This window comes from Theropithecus gelada, chromosome 15 (genome assembly GCF_003255815.1).
Source record: "Theropithecus gelada isolate Dixy chromosome 15, Tgel_1.0, whole genome shotgun sequence".
Lineage (NCBI taxonomy): Eukaryota > Metazoa > Chordata > Mammalia > Primates > Cercopithecidae > Theropithecus > Theropithecus gelada.
This window is the reverse complement of record NC_037683.1, coordinates 28,491,778-28,512,430: the sequence shown is the minus strand read 5'-3', so window position 1 is coordinate 28,512,430 and position 20,653 is coordinate 28,491,778. Positions and strand designations below refer to the sequence as shown.

At 36.4% G+C, this 20,653-nt stretch overlaps 1 protein-coding gene across 6 annotated transcripts in view; it reads left to right on the top strand.

Moving 5' to 3' along the window:
* Positions 1-20,653, top strand: part of KIAA1958 (KIAA1958 ortholog) — a 173,651-nt gene that overhangs the window by 126,177 nt on the left and 26,821 nt on the right. For 2 of the 6 annotated variants that reach the window (XM_025359496.1, XM_025359497.1), the window contains one exon: positions 3,993-4,076. The exons of the other annotated variants lie outside the window; for them this stretch is intronic. In XM_025359496.1, the coding sequence (XP_025215281.1) occupies positions 3,993-4,076 (84 nt within the window). The remainder of the gene's footprint in view (positions 1-3,992; positions 4,077-20,653) is intronic. 6 annotated transcript variants of the gene reach the window in all.

Here is a 20,653-nt window from a genome sequence, read left to right as displayed (position 1 = left end):
GTAAAATCAGCGATGGTGTCTTTACCCTTTCAACCACCTCATGTGGCTCATTCTATGCTGTTAGGAAAGCATGGAACAAAGCAGAGTATCGAATAGGGTTTATAGTATATTCCTCCCCCACCCCCATTTTAAAAGGAAAAGAATAAGAAATATAGAATCTTGAAAATTATATATAATCAATTGGTAACATTGGTTGTTGTGAAGAGGGAAACTTGGTAACAAAGGCTTGAGATGAGCAGGTGCCTTACTTCAACAGGAGGCAAAAAGCATGAATCATAAGGGAAATAAATTGATAAATTGGACTATATAAGATTAGGAATTATTGTTTATTAAAAGATGCCATAAAAAATGAAAAGGCAAGCCACAGATTGGAGAAGATATTTGCAATAAATATAACAAACGTTCATTTCTAGAATATGTTAAAAACCTCCTACAAACAGAAAAAAAGCAGACAACATCACACTGTGTGATGTTTGTCTTTAGTTTTATTTTCCTGCAGGTGAAATGGCTGTTTGTCAACTAAGATTGAGGCCCAATAGAAAGGAAGGGAAGGCTTGAAAACAAGGCTTGACTGAGGATGAATTGAACAGGTGTAAATGTGTCCGTCATCTTCATGTGTGTTAGCATGGTGCTGAAATGCAGAGAAGATACAGAAGTAGGAGAGCTTCACCCAGGGGACTGTGGCAGGTGATGACATCCACACCAGCATTCTGGACCCTTCTGTGGTTGTCTTCACCAGTTTCACTAATAGCAGACTGACTAATGCTGCTTAATTAAATCCAACAGACTTAAACTTTTTTGCTCACATATATCTTAAAAGAACTTAGAATATTCTTTACCACTCACTTTTAAATTGACATCCAAAGGTTTTTCAACATGTTTCAATTTTGTAAAAAAGGAGGTAGGAAATAGATGAATATTTTTTAAAATGAAGAGGAGGAGGCCGGGCATGGTGGCTCATGCCTGTAATCCCAGCACTTTGGGAGGCCAAGGTGAGCAGATCACCTGAGGTCAGGAGTTCAAGAGCAGCCTGGCCAACATGGTGAAACCCCATCTCTACAAAAATACAAAAATTAGCCAGGCATGATGGCGGGTGCCTGTAATCCCAGCTACGTGAGAGACTGAGGCAGGAGAATCGTTTGAATCCAGGAGACGGAGGTTGCAGTGAGCCAAGATTATACCATTGCACTCCAGCCTGGGTGACAGAGCAAGGCCCCGTCTCAAAAATAAATAAATAAATAAAAAGAGGAGGAGCAACTGTAACTAGAATCAGTATTTCATGATATGATTTGATAATATTAAATACCTTGTGAATAAAAAGCACACTGAATCATCTGTAAGAAATTAATAAAATTTTAAGCTGCTACTTTTATCTTGAGCTTTTTGGTAGTTCTGCAGAATATTCTAGTTCTAGTTAGAAGAATCAACCTCACTAACATATAACCGCTTCATATGTCCTAAATTCAGAACACCCCACTTCAGGCCCCAAACACTGTTTCTAATGGTACATTTCACCTTTGTCAAAATATCCATAAGACAGGAGATGCTATGGATTTAATTATTTAAAGACAGGAAATGCTAATGGGTAGAAGTCAAAAGTCTTTTGACTTTGAGGAGCCAAACAAAATTGATAAATCAATATACCCCAGAATATGTACCATAGTAGGTTTGGGATGGCACCATGTACAAACTCAGTCTGCATCTCAGACAAAGTTTTTAAAAGATCCCATGTGAAAGTTGAGAACCTGGAAATTTTTCTCCTAAAGTTGTCTGTGACTGTTTATTTCTTAGAAAATCTTTGTTTGAAGTTAGAAGACTGCTGCGATAGGTATTTGAACAAGTAGCCAAGAAAGACAGATGTGCTGGCCCTTTTGGCTTTCCATGTAAACAGTCAAGGAAGCCAGCATGGCAAATGGTTACATTCAACCTGTGGCTTCCATGTTTTTGATGGAAAGATAAACACCTTTATTGTTAATAGATAAACAATTTCAACTGGAAGAAAATAGCATGACTAAAAGTTAAGTGTGTTGAAGCATAAAAGTTACTTTTGTATATTTGAATTTGGAAATGTGATCCCTCAAAAATGTTCTTATAAAAATAGCTAACTTGGGCCGGGCGCGGTGGCTCAAGCCTGTAATCCCAGCACTTTGGGAGGCCGAGGCGGGTGGATCACGAGGTCAGCAGATCGAGACCATCCTGGCTAACATGGTGAAACCCCGTCTCCACTAAAAATACAAAAAAAACTAGCCGGGCGCGGTAGCGGGCGCCTGTAGTCCCAGCTACTCGGAGGCTGAGGCAGGAGAATGGCGTGAACCTGGGAGGCGGAGCTTGCAGTGAGCCGAGATCGCGCCACTGCACTCCAGCCTGGGTGACACAGCGCAACACCCCTCACAAAAAAAAAAAAAAAAAAAAAAAGCTAACTTGTTTAGTGAATTTTTAGTTTATATCATTTTGTAAAGTTATGTGGATTTTGGCAATTATGCCTTATGATTGTCATTTTAAAATAACATGGCTATTCATTTATATGTATAGTAATACACAAAGTAGTGTGTAAATAAAATTCAGTTTATTAGGAATTTTATCATTGGATGTAATAATTACAAAGTCTTCCACTAAGCAACCTTACAAGTTAATATAGTTTTTCTAGATAACATAATTAAGGTAAACAAAATACTTTTACCTTATACTTTAAGAATCAGAAATTACGTATTTTATGTTGTTTGAAATTAACCTCTGTGTTTGCCTCTCAGCAGTCAATAGAGTAGCTTGTTTTTTTTTTAATTGTATGCTTTCTTTAGGGTTTCTTTTGAGTTTCACCAGACCATGTCTAACAAAATAGTGATAATTTTTGACAAAATGTTTTATTGTTAATGTTAAGATCCTAAATTAAATTACATTTTACTGAAATGAAACTGTGTAAATGATGTAATTGAACTTAACTATTATTTAAAAATTGGTGAAAATAGAGTAAGATTTCCTGCCTAGGACACAAGCACTAAAACTTTGTTTCTCAAAATGTATTCTTTCAAACCTCATCATGAACATAGAGATGCTGGTTAAGATACAGATTCCTACACCTCCTACGTGGTAATCTGCATTTTGATCAAGCATCCTGGATGATTCTGAAGCGCAGGAATCTGTGAAGACAGCTATTCTAGGGCAGCATTACTTAATCATGGATGATCCAAAACAGAAAGAGGCACCTCAAGTCCTTTTTTAGCAGAGTCCAAATAATAAAGTAATAAAAAGAAACGATGGGTCCTGGAGACATACACCTTCTTTACATCTTGACTATGATAGCCTAATTCAAATGTAACTGTCCTGTCTTTGTAGCTACGACATTTTATCCTCATTACCCTCCAAAATACCAAATATTTCCATTCATCACTTATTACAAATGCCCTGAAATTACATGCAGAATGCTTATAAAGTATGTTTACCTGAATTGCTGTAGAACAAGTATTTAATTAAGTGCCATAAAAAATTTGCTTTGTCATTTTTAAATACAGATTTTTAGTGATGCATTAAAATAACAAATACAGATATTTTAGTTTAATTCAGTAAAATGGAACCAGTACAACCTGTGTTTTCACAAATGAAGTGATTCAGAATGGGTTTGTCAGCACTAATGGGGCCTTTGCACGCAGAAGTAGGATAAATAGCACATTTCTGTCCCACATTTTTCCTAAAACGAAGGCTGTCTCTAATCTTTGTCTTTCCACAAACCTTCATGCACTAAACTGTGTGCCAGTGACATAGGAAGCTCATTTTGCTTGTAATGGGCGATGTGCTTGTCTAGTAGATCATTTGTGAAACCGAAGTTGGCTATTATAATGTGACAGGTATGTAAATAACATTTATCAGTGATCTCTGTAAAATCGATTCTTCCTTTCCCTTGTCATTATAAAAGGAAACTTTATTTCAGAGTAGAAAGTGCATTGTCTGAACTCATCAACACCCTCTCTATCCTTCCCCCCCCCAATTTGTTGCAGACCAGGATGAAAGAGCAGCTGAGCTCAGCAGGGAGCAGAACGAGAAAACCATCCGGAGCACGCAGACCGCGCTCCGCAATTTCCGTGAGTTCCTCATCTCCAAGTATCCTTCTGAAACAAGAGAGATTTATGTCATCCCTTGCAAAGAGTTGGATGCCTACCTTGCCTCTTTCTTTGTTGATGCCAGGCAGAAGGATGGGTCCGAATACGAACCCAACAGCTTGGCCAATTACCAGTGTGGGCTTGAAAGGTACCTAAAGGAACACAGGTATGGCTACAGCATCACCAGGGATAAGGAATTCAAGCGTTCCCAAGAGGCCCTGAAGCAGAAGCAAATTGAACTCCGCTGTAAAGGAAAAGGAAATAAGCCACACAAGTCCATGAAGCTCACCTTTGCTGACGAGCTCATCCTGCGGAAAAGGGGACTACTAAGCCGATATAATCCCGAGGGTTTGCTCAACCTAGTCTGGCTCAACAACACAAAAGCTTTTGGGCATTGCACAGGCTTCCATGGATCTACCTTAAAATGGGGTGATATCCGGCTCCGGGTGACAGAGACGGGTCTGGAGTACTTGGAGTGGATGGGTCAGGACACAGGAGACCTGAATGCCAAAACCAAGAGAGGGGGGACAGACTCCCGTGTGTATGCCACCCAGCACGCCCCACAGACCTGCCCTGTCCAGGACTATAAGGAGTATGCCCAGCGGCGGCCTCCCGCCATGCGCTACGAGGATGCCCCTTTCTACTTATCCATCAAGCCAGTTGTTAACTTGGCCGCTCTGCATTGGTACAACTGCCAGGCCCTTGGCAAGAACAAGCTGGCCAAGATGGTGAAGACCATGTGTGAGAAGGGCAACATCCCTGGCAGGAAAACCAACTTCAGTGTGTATCAGAGCTGCAGCACCTTGTCTGAAGCCCAGAGCAACCAGCTGGTGCTGATCTGTAACAATCTGAGCCAGCAGGCTGCCCAGTCAGTGGCCGGCCACTCCAACAATGGCAATTTCATCGTCTCCGCCTCCTATGACTCTTCCTCAGACACCGCTTGACCAGGTGGCTTGAGCAAGACTCCAGTTTGCTTACCATGTCCAGAGAAACTGTGATTATACACCGCTTCTCATTCCCCTTCCTGTGCCCTCAGTGTTAATTCACTTTATAAAAATATAAATATATAATATATTTTTCTTTTTACAAATAAGCCAATGGAGATAATTTAGTATTACTAACATAGTATTTATAGGCTTAAGACAAATGTACTTGTGAGTGATCAAATGTAATTACTGTTACAGACTTTACAAAACCATATGTGGTTCTCAGGCAACACATAGAGAGGGAATTCTGTTTTTTAAAAACTGTCATAAAGGAAATTGAGAGTCATCCCAGACTTACATGCTTGCGTCCTCAACTCCTGCTTTTCCTTCCCACCCCAACTCCCATTTTTTGTCTCCTTAATAAATGGCTTTATTTTTTTAATTTTTAAAATTCTATATTAATCAAGAGGAGACATTAACTTTACTGCTGACACAAAACTGTATTCAGCTAGATCCAGAATATAAAAGTGTTGTATAAGCTCAACATCAAAATAATTTACACCTTCTCTTTTTTAACTTGAGTTTTAACTCCTGTGCCTCATTTTTTACAATGTATGAAAATCTAGATGTTTAGCTAACATCTTTTATTTTGTGGGGGAAAGGGTAGAAGGAGGGAATAAAGGTGCCATTCTTTTTGGGAGCTACATGATTTGAAAATAATTTGCAAAGTCTGATATTGTGGCTAAAAAGACTGTTACATAGCTCATTTTAACTATTGTGCTTGAACCTGGAAAGAGTGTTTCTTTTTTTGTCCCTAAGAAATGGGCATAAATGAACTTTGACAAGAAAGTTAAACCTACCAAAGCTTTGAAAATGTTGCCAAGCATTAAATTATGTATAAAGAGAAGGTAAAGGGTGGAAAGTCTTATTAAAAATCTAGAAGCAGTAGTCGAGACAACAAAAAAACTCATCCTCTTCAAAGTTCATATTCCCCTAATTACTTACTTAGAAACATTAAACAGTCTCTTTTCTCCTGGGGCAAGGCTGGGTATTTGATTCTGTAATTGAGATCCAAGGAATATAATATTGGCACTCATTTTCGGTAACAATATTTTGTTACCAGATTTTGCTGAATTCAAGGCATTCTTGAAAATGTGTGAGATTCTTCTATAGTAAATATAAATGCATTTATCTGTGATATCCTGCAATTATTATAATAATTTTGGTTAAACATTTGTGGCAGTTTTTCCAAGGTCTTTGTTTTCAAGTCTTGAAGCCTGTGGTGAATTATTAGTTAAGATATTTCAAAAATAAAATAAATTTAGACATTAGAGCCACAATAAAGCTGAGCTAGGTTCCTATTCTGTATAATCAGCAACACACATAAACCCCAAATCTTGATTGTTTTGTTGGACCTGGGAATTCTATTGGGAAATATTTGTTCTTCAAGGCAACCTCATAATTCACATTAGCTAGAAAGGTAGGTGGTATTTTGTACATTAATTTAGTGTATAACCAGGTCAAATTTCATTCTGAATTGCTTTGCTAAATCATCACAGAGCTGAGCTCTCCCATGGTCAGGGAACTCCTTCCAACACCAAGTCATAAGCACATAAAGACCCGTTCCTCTAAGCTGTGACCTTTCATCTGGCTCGGGAGTAGGAAGTCAGCTGTGGACTTTGTGTGGTGGAATTAACCTCATGTTCATGACTTTTCCTCCATAGAGAAGCATTCATTTATACATCTAGAAACAAGAAGAGAGGGCAATGTCTTGCTTTATGTTTTTGTATTGATAATGATGACAGCTGCCATTTTTGAGCCAGCATGCATGCCAGCACTGTGCTAAGTGACTTACATGCATCACATATGTAAGTCATAGTTACTAATCGTAAAAAAAAAAAAAAAAAAAAAAAGGAAAACACAGATAAGGATAAAAAAAACAAAATATATACTCATAAGTCTTCTAGCCAAAGATTACCATTAACATTTTGGCAAATATTTCTTCAGACATATTGTAATACTTACATATTTATTTCTGTATACATTATCTTAATCTTTTCAGCAACTTTGAAAAGGTGAGTTATCTTCATTTTATGGTCAGGTCAAGATAAGTCAATTAGGTCATAGCTAAAGAAACGGTAGTCTGTCATTTCACTCCAGAGTTTTTTTCTATTTACCTTTCTCAGTACCAACTCATAATTAATTTCCAGTGGTTTGAGCCAGAGCTGGGGACACAGTGTCTTAACATCTCTGAAGGATGTCTGATCAAAAGGAATGCTGAGTGATCTTTCGTGGTGGCAGCATGTCCTCTAGTCCTCTCCCACACCTATACATTTGGAGCCGCAGAGCCTCTTTCTCCCAGTTCTCTTTACAGAACCTTCCTGTTCTTATTCTATAGCTAGTCCTTACGGCATCAGACAGCTTACTTTAAGGGAACTCTTTAAAAATATATAGTTATTTTTATGTGGTTACCTCTCATATTTAAAAAAAGTTCTCTGTAAAACACTTAAAATGTTATGGTGCATCTAATTTTTAATTGACATAGTTTCTAAATTTTTGATATGTTTCTGACAGCACAGTAAGTTTGTCTTAAGGAAGAAGAGCACTCAGTCTGCACTGAGAAAGCAGAACTAGAAAATGTCAGTTCCCTATCTGTGTTTATTGAGGTACTAAAATGAAAATCTTTGTCCTGCTTAATCATATTGCATCTTCATTTAGAAGAACACAATTAAATTGAGAATGTGAATTATTTTTATTTATTTATATTTTTCTGTGATAACTCAAACCAAATAGGAACATCATGACTTTTAGTTTCAGAAAACTGTTTTCTGAGTAATGACTTGGTAGAAGCATAGCCAAATTACAGTATCTGTCTTTTTTTGTTTGTTTGTTTGTTTGTTTGTTTGTTTGTTTCAATAGAGACAGGGTCTTGCTCTGTTGCCCAGGCTTCAGTGCAGAGGTGCAGTCATAGCTCACTGTCAACCTCAAACTCTGGGGCTCAAGAGATCCTCCCGCCTCAGCCTCCCAAATAGCTAGAACTACAAGTGCACACCATCACGCTCGGCTAATTTTTTGTAGAGATGGGGTCTCGCTGTGTTGCCCGGGCTGGTCTCAAACTCCTAGCCTCAAGAGATCCTCCTGCCTTGGCCTCCCAAAGTGCTGGTGTTATCTCTTGGAGTTAATTATATTATGAAAAATCTACAACTACCTCTCAATTTTGTGTTTTCATCTGAATGATACTGAGGAGATAGTACTGCCAGATGCCATTTTTATTATTTGTAATATTAAGAAAAAATCATATTCATGCTGTGGCAGAGGCAGGTGTCAAAATTGCATATATACTTTAGCAAAAAGTCAACAGTCTAGCAGGTGTTCACTACAACTGAATGTGCTGCCTTTTCAGGCAATCCTGTGGCTCAAATAAAGCCATATTTGCAGTGCTTAACTTTATGATCAATGTAATGTCATGTAAGAAACCCTCCAGTGTTCCTCACATAACTGAAAGTTTTGCACTACCTACAACAAAAACACTGAACACTGTCAACATTTGGATGACATAGCTGCATAATTTGGTCTTTGTTTTCATATTCATGTGAGTGACTGTTGAAAACCATAGGTGCTAGCTATTAAAAAAAATAATGTTTGAAAAAATTAGAGATAAGATATTTATTCAAGACAGCTTATTCTAGATTCCATTTGATACAGTTATTAGGGCTGGTCTGAATATGACTTATAAATATATATCAGCAATTTAGGATATTTATAATTATTTTTCCCTATGGCTAAATTTTCCCTATGTTAAATCACTGCCTGTTCTACAAAAGAGTAGTCTGAAAATCTAGCATACATTTGATCTCTTTGGTTTTTCAGTTAGATTACCGTTAGCTGAAACTTTCATAGCATTTACTTGTCTAAATCATATGGCTTAGCTTCCAGATGCCATGAAATCAGTGACTTTATTGAGATGAAAATTCATAGTCAGATCAACAAATATTTATTGAACAGCTAGGGGCCAAACTGGGAGGGGTATAAAGATACATAAAATAGTCCCCGCTGTCAAGGAATTTATAAAAGACATTGTAATAAAAGGTAGTTCATTTTTGAGAGCCCAGCAAAAAACTCTATGCTAATACTATTTTGCATAGTTTTCCAAACTTTGTACTCATGCAATTTATCCATTATTTATTCATTGAATATGTAGGTTTGCTGCAGAATACATAATGCTGCTTTGAGTATTTTCTGGAGAATCTTTCTTAGAGCCTGTTTTAAAATCAATAAAGTGAAGGCATTTCTGTACCATCCATTGTGTTCATGTAGATGCACATATGCATCGGAATGTGCAGATCTGTCATCAATGACTATTATCTCTTGAGCACTGATAGTATGCCATTGTACTGAGTGCTTTATAAGTTGTTTCACTTAATTCTCACAATAGTCCCATTAGGTAAGTATTATTATTTCCCTTTTATAATTGAGGAGATCCAGAGAAGTCAAATGGCTTGCCCATGTCACAGTTAATATGTAAGAGCATCCGTATCTGAAATTAGATCCAGATCCCATTAAGCACTCTCTTTTTCTGCTATAGCTGCATGTTCAGGAAATGATTTGCTGTGCTTCTGTAGACCCTCTGAAGTTATAAATTATAAATGAAATCCCAGGTGTAATAAAATCATCAATATTAATTCAGCTCCTCATTGATTGAGATCAGTGCCATCAGCAGCACGTTTGTTAGCACAACGTTATTGAGGCCCCATTACTGTAGTATTTTGAGATGAGATATTAACCAGTTTGTTTACCCCTGGTTACCAGCAGACAGCAGAAGTTTGTGTCACTCTTTAAAAAACACCTAACTTTGTCATGGAGGCAAGTGTGTATATACACAAGGAAGTATATATTTAAGTGATTGTAATTTATTTTTACCCCAGTTAAAGCCAAAACCCCAATTTCAAGAGAGTGCTTTATAATTTAGGCAGGGAAGCGGGAGGGTCTAGGCAGAGGGAATGCCTACAAGCCAATATCGATTGCCATTGACCAGATACTAAATATGAATCAGAGGTAGACTGTGAACCTATTCAGAGTTTTCCTGGTTCGACTATCTGTAGTTTAATGTGAGACAGACGATGATCTTAATCATCCCTCTTCTGACTGATTTTATCTGTAGGAAAGGTATATTTTGATCCTTACTTCTCTAGCCAAAATAAAGCTGTAATACTAAGTACCTGTAAATAAAAACTCTCCCATATGATAGAAGAAATATATACCTAAGCCGAGGGAGGAAAGTCAAGGGGAATGTGTAATTTCTTGCAGCAAGATATCTTTTAAAGCATTCATTCATTTAAAAATAGTTACAAGTACTGAAAGAATTAGCAAGTTCTCTGTCAGTTTAATGTTTCCCAAATAGAATTCTATTATACAAGTTATGTCTCTGTACATCTACCATATGATATGGTACGGATAGACAGTGATCAGTTAAGAAATGCACACTGGCAAAGGCATCCTCAGTTGTTGTTTAATGCATGGTATTCAGACATTGCTTTCCCTTCCCACTTGCATCTGGTTGAGATGATACTGAGTGCATAGCCTTTCATAAAGCAAAATGATGAAGCTAGGATAATTTTAGAGATCCTTGCTATCAGAACTGGAATAAAGAAATACATCACAGATATCATCCTGTTGGGAGCTGGTGTATTTCTAGTGATATAACAACAGAAAAGAAGAGATGATACTGATGAAATACCAAGAACTCTACTTTTACTTTTCTAAACAGAAAAGGAAGACATTTAAAATTTTCATGGTCCAGCCTGTTTGTAAATTGACCAGTTGGGCCTGCCAAAGCTGAGCAAAAACTTGAAAATTATTTTTTTTAATGGTGTTGTAATACACTTGAGTTCTCATGTAAACAATGACTTTTGTGAGTTAGAACCAGAGTATTAATTAGGTCAGAATCCCAGTTTGATTAGAATATTAATTAGGTCTGAGTATTAATGTAAACCATTGTCTTTGTTGAATTATTAGTCATAGAGGCTAGATCTGGAAAGGACCCAAGAGATCATCTAGCCCAGTGATTTTCATGCTGTGGAGAGTAGGAGTCACCATGTCCTCATGTAGGTGGGGAGTGGAGAAGGCAAGGAGATAGAAATAGCCAATACAACACAACCTCAAACAAATTCCCCAGAGGTCTCATGTTTCCTATCCCCTCCCCTCCTTTGAGACTCACTAGACTGACTGAGCTGCTGTTACCTCTGGAATGCATCCTTCAGGTGTGCTAGCTGGAAAGTAAAATTGGAAACATCTAATCCACCTTTTTATTTATTATTTTTCGAGACAGAGTCTTGCTGTGTTGTCCAGGCTGGAGTGCAGTGGCACAATCAAGACTCACTGCAGTGGCACTGCAACCTTGAACTCTTGGGCTCAAGCAGTCCTCCCAACCCAACTTCCCGAGTAGCTGGGACTACAAGTTCATACCACCATGCCTGACTAATTTTTAAAAATTTTTTATAGACATGAGATCTCACTGTGTTGCCCAGGCTGGTCTCAAACTCTTGGACTCAAGTGATCCCCCTACCTCAGCCTCCCAAAGTGCTAGGATTACAGGCGTTGACACTGCTCTGGCCTAATCTACCCTTCATTTACAGAAGAGGCAACAGCCCCAGAGAAAGGAGGTGAATGCTGAGGTGCACACACCTTGTTAGGGTGTGAGCTTTCCCTTGTTGGGGTTAAAGCCAGGACTAGAACCAGGCACCCTGTCTGTAGGTAGAGTTTAGAGAGGAAAAACAACCCTGTATTTCTACTTCTTGTTTTCCAAATTTTAATTGTTTTTAAAACCCACAGATTTCTCTTAGGAGTAGATTCAAGCTGCCAGGTTCCAATAGGCTGTTTTTGAATGTGACATTTCACTTTTCATTGTGTTGTGTTACATCTTAGTTTTAGCAACTTTTCTTTTTGGAGTTTGATAGGAAAATCTGTAAATGTAATTGTTCTTTGATTCTAACGAACATCTCTCAGCCTACCCCATTTATATTTTGTTTTCAATTATGGAGGTGAGACTACAGTCTTCAAGAATATCAATTCTAGTTATAGATTATGAACAAGAAAGTACATTTTTGTTTCATTTGATATTCACTTGGATATTGAGCTACATAGCATATATACTACTGGTTCTGAATGCAACCCACAGTATTTTTTAGTCTATGGCAAGTTTTAAAAATCATATTTAAAGTTTTGGGACATATCCTCAGTCAAAAGGATCAAATTTCTATCAACATAATTAGGAAGTTTCTGAAGTAAATTAATTTAGAGATAGTAAAGGGGGAAAATGGTAACTAAGGAAAGAGGCCTACAGTAAGTAGATGTAGAAATACAAACTTACTTAAATGCAAATTATTTGTATTTCTCATCTTGCTTACTCTTCTGAAAAGGAACTCAAGCATAAATATTTAAACATTTCACAAATTTTTATTTTACAAATCATATTTACCAGATCATAGTTGAAAAAAGTTCAAATTTTAGATGTTTTTAAAAAAGGTACAGTGTGATTTGTCTTTTTATATAATGTTGAATTATGTTAGACTTCTAATGTTTGTCTTGGTATTACACTGGGATTAGACAGCATTTTTACCATTATGCATTCATTTCAATAAGAGCTTTGAAAATGCTTTGGCATTGTTTGTTTGTGATGAGTAGAATTAGGAAGATATCAGCAATATAGATTCCTAACAGTAATTGTGTATACTGTATTTTAGTGATTTTTATGTCCATTTATTTTCTGTAATTCTTTTATAAATCCCTTAGTATTCTTCTGCTAGAAATTAATTTATAACTGATTATTTATATTGGATGAAGTAGGAGGTCCATGTTTAGTATTAACCCACTCAGATTAACTTTATCTAACTGAACTTTTATATCTATAATTCATTAGATTGTTACAACTTTTTAAATAGCATTTATAACAAAATAACTTTTGTTTTATAAAACATTTGTTACAAAAAAAAACCTTGCCAAAAATCATTACGATTTCTATGCATTGTGTAATATTCAGTGATGTTGAGATTTTGCATGTTGTTATAGGTGCTCTTTCATATGTACGTTTGTGGTGTTGATGTGGAGTTGTTAACCACTGCTGCTATCACTTGTTGTAGTTAAACTGAAAAACTGTTAAAAGGCTGTGCCAGTCAACATTTCTATGTGTGACCTAAGTAACTATGTACTTCATTGTTTAATATTTTGAGCCAGCACTTAGTGGCCTCTACAGAAGGAAATATTGTAGTTGTCAAAGTGGTGCCAAACTTGAAAATCTTGTATCATATTTATAATTCCAGGCTAGGTCAACTTTTCTTGGACACTTTCCAAGCTCTTTGAAAGCAGAAAATATTTGCAAAAAGAGAAAGAAAGCAAGAACTCTGAATTTTTCTAGTACTCTCTCCTCTAGAATTTTAAACATTCTTTTCTTTTGATACTTGAGTATCTTACAGAAAAATCCAATGGAATGACAATAGAGCAGTAGAATTTCCCTTGATCTGGATATTTTTAGGCTGAATAGTGTAATAGCAGAGGACTATGAGGTGCATACATTATTTTTGTTGGCTATCATGGCTTCTTGTTTGAATTTCATTTAATAATATTCAGGCTGGACATGGTGGTTCACACCTGCAATCCCAGCACTTTGGGAGGCTGAGGCAGGCGGATCACCTGAGATCAGGAGTTCGAGGCCAGCCTGGCCAACATGACGAAACCCAGTCTCTTCTAAAAATACAAAAATTAGCTGGGTATGGTGGCTCACACCCGTAATCCCAGCTACTTGGGAGGCTGAGGCAGGAGCATTGCTTGAGCCCGGGAGGTGGAGGTTGTAGTGATCTGAGATCACACCACTGCACTCCAGCCTGGGTGAGGGAGCGAGGCTCCAACCCAAAAAAAAAAAAAGAATATTCAGTAGTTTTATTTCCTTTATAAAGAACCATTGAAACCTCACAGTTCCCACTTGTTAACTTTTACATTCAGCATTTACACAGATTTACTTAACATACTTGGTTGCCTTATGGCCGTCAGGATTTCTTCATGCCTACCCGTCTGGTACCTGGTGTTTCTATCTTGCCTCAGCAATTCCAAACAAACTGAAAGTAAAGACAAAATTGTTTCAACAGATTGACTCTACTACACATTGTTAAAATTTAATATGAGGGAAATACCACTATACTTTTATTTATACTCCTAAAATGAGTGGGGGGAACTGTCATAAAGTGTTGAGAAAAGAAGGCTGCTTCCTGAAGAGCCTTTTTACACCAACATGCCAGAACTCCACACTTGGTGCAGCGTTTCCTTCTGTCAGTTCAATGGGCTTATGATCACAAGATTCCTTTAATAAAGGGGTAGTCTCCTGAATTGTATAGAAACTGTGTGTGTGACTGTCAGATACGCAGCAACAGCCAATGCTGTATTTGGACACATTGCTGCTGAAATTACTGAGTTAATTCCAAGACTATTGAAACTAATTCATCAAGGTCCCCACCACCTCTTTGCTTAAAGGAAAACAAAGGCAGATTTTAACTGTGAGCCTTTTCTCTAGAATATGCTGTAGACATTTGCCCCTCCCTGAGGTGATAAAGCAATAAAAATAAATTTAATTATGTGTGGTCTAAAGAAGTTCTGCCTTTGTCCATTGGCCTCCAGAGTCACACAAAAGTATTTCTACGTCAGAGATTTTCAGGCAGAGCCTTTGTACCAAGAATTCCTTTCATATTTTGGACACCAAAGATTATGGCATGATACATCCTGATGATTAACAATTTAGCAATGGGCACATTTGTTTGAGTCCTGCTCTTGGATTTATTTCCCACCTTGGGGTCTTATGTACATTTTGTATTTCTGTCCTGAGGCCTTTTTACCTCGGGCGGTTTTTAAATCAAATACATATATATTTATTAGTTTTCTAATTTATAGAGTTTCCAATTTTTCCCACAATTTTAAATGTTTTCACTGCCAAAGTTAGATGTACATTTGCTAGATTAGCTCCATGACCGGTAATAGTTTGTACTTTTTATGTTGTAGTCTGAAAATGTGACTCTAACCCTGTAGGCCTGAAACCTGGTGGGAAAATGATCAAAAGTGTTTTAGATTCAACAGACTTACTACATATGACTTGTCTATTAAAATGAAGAACTTTCATGGTTTACTAGAATGAATGCTGTATTCAACTTCAACAAGGTCTTCCATCCTTCTTATAAATCTTAAGAGTGCATTTAAGGTTTCTTTCACTTTTACTTTATCCCTTGGAAGTTAATTGGGAATAAAAAGATTTATCAGTTTAGTCACTGTAATTTAAGACCAGGCATCTGCTTAGAAATACAATAACCACAATTAATACTTAGAGAAAATTGTTTCAACAGATCAACTCTGCTATTTGACAAAATATAGTACTGGTCTTTGAGGATGCATTTACTTTTCCCCAAATTTGATAGATTGTTATTTTTATGTATTTTTTCTGGGCACTTGGTTTTTAACTGATTTACATGAAAAAAGCACATGTGCCTGTTTCACTCAAATCATATTTTGAAACTTTTTAAAAGCTGCTAGTTATAGTTTGTGAAAGAGGAGAAAGGTGAATTGAAATAGAGGGAAATTTCTGTTACTGTGTCAAATATGTGACTGATGATTTTGGTCAGATAATCTGCTGCCTGTCAATATTTGTAATAGAATTTTTTGTTAAGAGTACTCTCAGTTTCATCTTTATTTTGCTGCTCACTGATTTTTTACACTAAGATGTTCTCATCTTTGTCAGCTCACTGTTTTTGCTTCATATTTGTCTGTATACTTGTGCTCTAAATAAAAATCTAGTTTTATGTCTAGTTTATTCCATTGTGTGTATGTTTGCCTTTAATGTAGTGTAATTTTCTATTGTTTTTGATATTTGTTGGTACAGCCTAAAACTTATGGAAATAAGAAAAGCAATCCAATAAAGTCAGCTAATGAGTGTCAACAGTGTCTCTATAATGAGAGCATGCTTGAGTCACAGTGTTTCGTCTGTATTTGGGCATGATGACCAGTCTTCATCCATTTAATAAATTGTTTTCTGCAAAGCTGGCTGATTTTTGTAGCTACAACAAACAAACCACATTTTGAAAAACATGTTGTCGACCTGGACATTGTGCACTGGCCTCAGGATATACAGTCAGTGCAGATTGAGCCAAGCAGCCCATGTGCAGCGTTTCTAACCACTGACATGGAGGGGAGGCCCTGGAAGGGGAAGCATTGCGCATGTGACTATGCCAACACAGATCATAGGGTAGCAGCAGTCCTTTAATATAGGATCTGCAGTTGAATTGATCCTAGGCTGCCTGGAGCCCCAAGCCTGAAAATCCTGTTAACAGAAAAAGCCCCGCTGCAAACAATGAACGCACTTGTTTTTTTGTGGAGCTCTGTTGGCCATTTTTCTTTACCTCCAGTAATCCCCTTGTCAGACACTTTTAAAATAGGTGCAAAATTATACTAAGCTGAGGCTCGGCACAGTGGCTCATGCCTGTAATTCCAGCACTTTGGGAGGCCAAGGCAAGAGGATCGCTTGAAGCCAGGAGTTTGAGACCAGTCTGGGCAACAAAGGGAGACTCTTTCTATTTTAAAAAATAATTTAAAAAATTTTTTTAATTATACGAAGCTAAGGAGATGCCGTGTTCTAAAATTACTTATTTTTAGGAGAATCATTTTAGTCAGATATAATTTTCCATGTACCATTTATTACCTTTGGCACGTATGATGGTATTCTTTGAGCCAAATAGGAATGGTTCTCCAGAATTATTAAGTTGGTTAACTTCAGACACATTTTTTGTGTCACTAAAATCATTTAATAATGAAAAAACATGTTAAAACATCTGAAAATACAACATCTCTCATACAAAATTACTTTGCAGAAATGCAAATGTTTTTCTTTCATGGCTGAATAGTCCACCAGTCTTTACTCACAGTTGAATATTCCAAATAGAAACAATGACTGTATTTTTGTATGATGATAGATTATATAAATTACAGGTAGTTATACCTTTATATTTTCGTAGTACTTAAACAAGGAACTCATCTTTAAGTGTGCTTGCAAGTTTTACATTTAAAATGTGACAAATTTTATTTCCTTGCTAGGGAAAGAATATTAGAATTCAAGTTGAGTAGTAACTACAAATCAAATAATGTTTTCCTTTTTAAAAGTCTTATTTATTTTCAATTTATTCATACTTATCTTTTTGAAGAGGATTCGATGTGACTAGAATGGCTAATATGTATGGAAAGTTTAATGTTGGTGATATATCGTCTCAAAAGATAATTTTGAACGCAAACACTGAATTTGATGGCAAACATTTTTAGAGTGAACGTATAAAAAAATGGAAGGCCAGGCATGGTGGCTCATACCTGCAGCCCAGCACTTTGGGAGGCCAAGGCAGTAGGATCACTTGACCTCAGGAGTTCAAGACCAGCCTAGGCAACATAGTGAGACCCCATCTCTACAAAAAAGTTTAAAATTAGTCTAGTATGGTGGTGCGCACTTGTCCCAGCTGCTAGAGAGGCTGAGGCAAGAGGATCGTTCGAGCCCAGGAAAGGAGATAGGGAATGCAACAAGCCGTGATCACACCACTGCACTCCAGCCTAGGGAATAGAGCAAGAGCCTGTCTCAAAAAAAATAAAAATAAAAAATGGAAGTAAAACCACGATTTGCTTTGTTAAGATTTATAATGCTTTGAAAATGCTAAGGCAATAAGTAGACATTTATTACTAATAATTGGTAAATACTAGTATCAAATCAGAAGTAAAAATCACAGGACTCATTACCCATAGATAAGAATGTTTAACATTTTCATGTTTTATCTTCCTTACAAAAATATACTTCAAAAACTAATCCAGTTGTATTTACCATTTTGTACGTTTGTAAAAGATCTTTAGTTTTTGAAAGTAGATTGTTATGAGCTACATATTTTTCCATTGCGCAGATGTGCCAAAATCTATTTTATAATGCTGTTGTTAGATTGGATTTGTTTCCAGTTTTTTGCTTTTATAAATTTGCCTTAAAGAACATCCTTGAGGATACATTTTTGTATACTTCTCTGATTAAATCCTTAGGATACATTTTTAAAAGAGGAATTCCTGGGCTAAATAAAAAGCACATTTTATTTATTTTTCCTATATATACATTTCCAAAGTCCTATTGATTTTTTTAACTTGCAAATATAATATGTTCATATTGCAAAACTTAAAGTTCCATGGAACTAATCACTAACCAATGTGATGTGTCTCCTTCCAGATTTTTTCTACATAATTATAAATCATTTAAATTTTATTTTTCTTATGAAAATTGGAGGCCAGGCGCGGTGGCTCACGCCTGTAATCCCAGCACTTTGGGAGGCCGAGGCGGGTGGATCACAAGGTCAGGAGATCGAGACCATGGTGAAACCCCGTCTCTACTAAAAATAGAAAAAATTAGCCGGGCGCAGCGGCGGGCGCCTGTAGTCCCAGCTACTCGGGAGGCTGAGGCAGGAGAATGGCGTGAACCCGGGAGGCGGAGCTTGCAGTGAGCCAAGATTGCGCCACTGCACTCCAGCCTGGGCAACAGAGCAAGACTCCGTCTCAAAAAAAAAAAAAAAAAAAGAAAAAGAAAATTGGAATATTGCTATGCATATTGTCCTAGAGTGAATTTTTCTTTTTAAATTAATATATTGTGGAACTGTTTTCATGTTAGCATATAGAAGGGTAACAATTTTTAATGACCGCATGTAAATATATATATATGCACGATTATTTTATCATCTGCTAGTGGGTTCTGGTGATCATCTATGTTCATTTATCTTTGCACACTTGTATATTTCTGCATTTAGTCAAAATTGCCCACCGAAAAGTTGTACTGATGTAGACATAATTCAGTATTGACTGAGAGTGCAGGCTCCCAGCAGCCTGGCCAACATTTAGATATGGACCTTTTTGTGTTTTTGATAATCTGGCAAATGAAATATATCTCATTTCAATTATAATGGCTATTACTAATGCATTTTGTTGTTTGTATCTGTTCTGTGAATAATTGCCTGTCATATCCTGGGCCCTTTTGCTAGCAAGTTATTTTTCTTGTTGGTTTGTAGGAGCTTTTCGTATGTCCTTGGTTTATGTTTTATAAGTATTTTCTCCAGTTATGTTTATTATCTTTTAAAATTTGTTCAGTGCAGGATTTTCCAAATTTTTTGACATCTAATCATCTGTATTTTATACTTTTTGGGTTGTGTTGTGCTGAGAAAGACTTTCTTTCCTCAATTCCAAAATCATGAAAAAATGTCTTCAAAAAAAAAGCTTTAAAAAAAAAAAAAAAAAAAAAAAGCTATTTAGATATGTGGGTTTTTGTGTGTGGTATGAAACAGGTATCTAAATTTGCTTTTGTTTTTGCTTTTCCAACTCAACCAATTATACCATTTATTGAAGAGTCCATCTTTCCCCAACAATCTGAATTAGAGTCTTTATTATACCCTCATTTTGCTATTTGCAGACCTTTTCTGGATTCTCTTCTGTAGCAATGATCTATTTGTCTCTTTCTTACAAATACTAACTTACAAATAGTAATTTAAAATTTATAGTGGTGTTATGGTACATTTTTTTTTTCAGGCAAGGCCTCCCAATTATTTTTGAAATTACCTTCCTTTTCTTATACATTTACTTTCTTAAACTTTAGAAACACCCTAACAAGTAACAACAATCAAAAAAGGGGCGATTTTAATTAGAATTACATTTAATTAAAGATTACATGAAGAAATTAAATATCTTTATAATATTGAGTCTCCCCATCTAGGTTCATGGTAGAACTCTTCATTTATTAGGTTTGCATATGCATTTTTAAAGGAATTTTTAAGGATTTTTTAATGTTTTCTCATTGAATGATACAATAATTATTGAAGTACTTATACTTACTGAAGTATAGCTTGATTACTTTTTATGAAGCTAATATATTGCTGTAACCACCACCTGGAGGGAGACATAGAATTATTACCTGAACCCCAGAAGCTTCCCTCAAGCTCCCTCCCTTACCTCCTTAAGGTAACCACTGACTTCACCATAGAGTCATTTTATCTGTTTTTGAATTACATAAATGGACCCTTTCAATATACTCTTCTGTGTCTGGCTTCTTTTGCTTAACATTATATTTGTGGGATTCTTCCATGTTTTTGCATACAGTTCACTCCAGTAGTCCACTCCTTGTTGCTATTGTATAATAATTCATTGTATAGATATTTTATAATTTTATATGCATACTATTGTTTATGGGGTCATAGGGTTATTTCCAGTTTGGGGCCATTTATTATTTGTTGTACTACTATGCTTTTATGAACACTCATACGTTCATGCCTTTTGGTACACATATGTACACATTTCTGTTGGGTATATATTTAGGTGTAGGATTACTGAGTCATAGAATTGGTGTGTGTTCAGCTTTAGTAGATACTATTAGTGTCCAAAGTGGTTGCACAAATCAACACTTGTACCAGCTTAGTAAGAGTGTTCCCGTTGCATATCTTCACTTTCACTTGACATTTGCAGATTTCATTTTTCATTTTAGACATTTTGGTGAGTGTATTTTAATTTATGTGTCCTGGAATATTAACATTTCTCTGCCCTGGAATA